We start from the raw sequence: 756 nt of genomic DNA, 5'->3' as shown, positions 1-756 counted from the left end.
CGGAGCCCTTAGGGGGCTCCGAGGCGAGAGGAGAGATAGGACTTGTGCGGCGGCGAAAGGGGCGTGGAAGGGTGGTGTCGGAAGAGACAGGTGGCTAGACCTCAAGACCGCATTGAGCCTTATATTGCCCCGCTGGAGGGAGCACGCGGCCCGCGCATTTATGAGTTGGAGGGTTGGATGTCGTGCCTCGCAGAGCTGGGAATCAAAGCAGACCAGGCCGCCGGGCCGACCCCATAAAACTGCGCTCACCTCCTGCCCGCGCTTAATGGGGTGGCGAAGCTCGGGGTAAGCTCTGCGCGCTGTGGGCTGCGGACCCCGGAGGGCAGGACCGCCACTCCCCTCCGGCGGGACTCTGCCCGGGATCCCCGCGGAGGGCTGGGTCATTGGCTCCGTCCTTGGGCAGGACAGCTGGGGAAGAAGCTTGGCCTTCATTCATTATCTGTGCATTCTGCACGGTGTGTGTGTGGGTGAAGGTATGTGCGTGTGTGCATTTGTGCTAAGGAAGGGCCTCTAACGTTAGTCCTGCAGGTTCATGTCCTGACCTTGGGCACCTGACCTTTCTAAGCCACAGTTTCCTCATCTGCAGAATGGGGATAATAATAGCACTCATCTGAGAACTGTTGGGAGGACCTAATGAGTTAATGGATTGGGAAGCATTTAGGACCTTGGCTGACACTTAATAAAAACTTCATTATGTTTGTTTACTAATTTGCTTGTTCTGTTTATTTTGCTATTAATTTGACATCCATCTTGCCA

At 55.7% G+C, this 756-nt stretch overlaps 1 protein-coding gene across 1 annotated transcript in view; it reads right to left on the bottom strand.

Annotated features, from left to right (window-relative positions):
* LOC103204422 (putative keratin-87 protein) overlaps positions 1-384 on the bottom strand; it is a 9,182-nt gene extending 8,798 nt beyond the window's left edge. The window contains 1 exon segment of the mRNA XM_007949616.1: positions 250-384. Coding sequence (XP_007947807.1) covers positions 250-384 — 135 coding nt within the window.
* Between the last annotated feature and the right edge of the window lie 372 nt (positions 385-756).

Source organism: Orycteropus afer, unplaced genomic scaffold, assembly GCF_000298275.1.
Source record: "Orycteropus afer afer isolate SDZICR_OR568_19922 unplaced genomic scaffold, OryAfe1.0 scaffold00247, whole genome shotgun sequence".
Taxonomy (NCBI): Eukaryota; Metazoa; Chordata; class Mammalia; order Tubulidentata; family Orycteropodidae; genus Orycteropus; species Orycteropus afer.
Note: the sequence above shows the minus strand (reverse complement) of the source record. Positions and strands in the feature narration are given on the sequence as shown.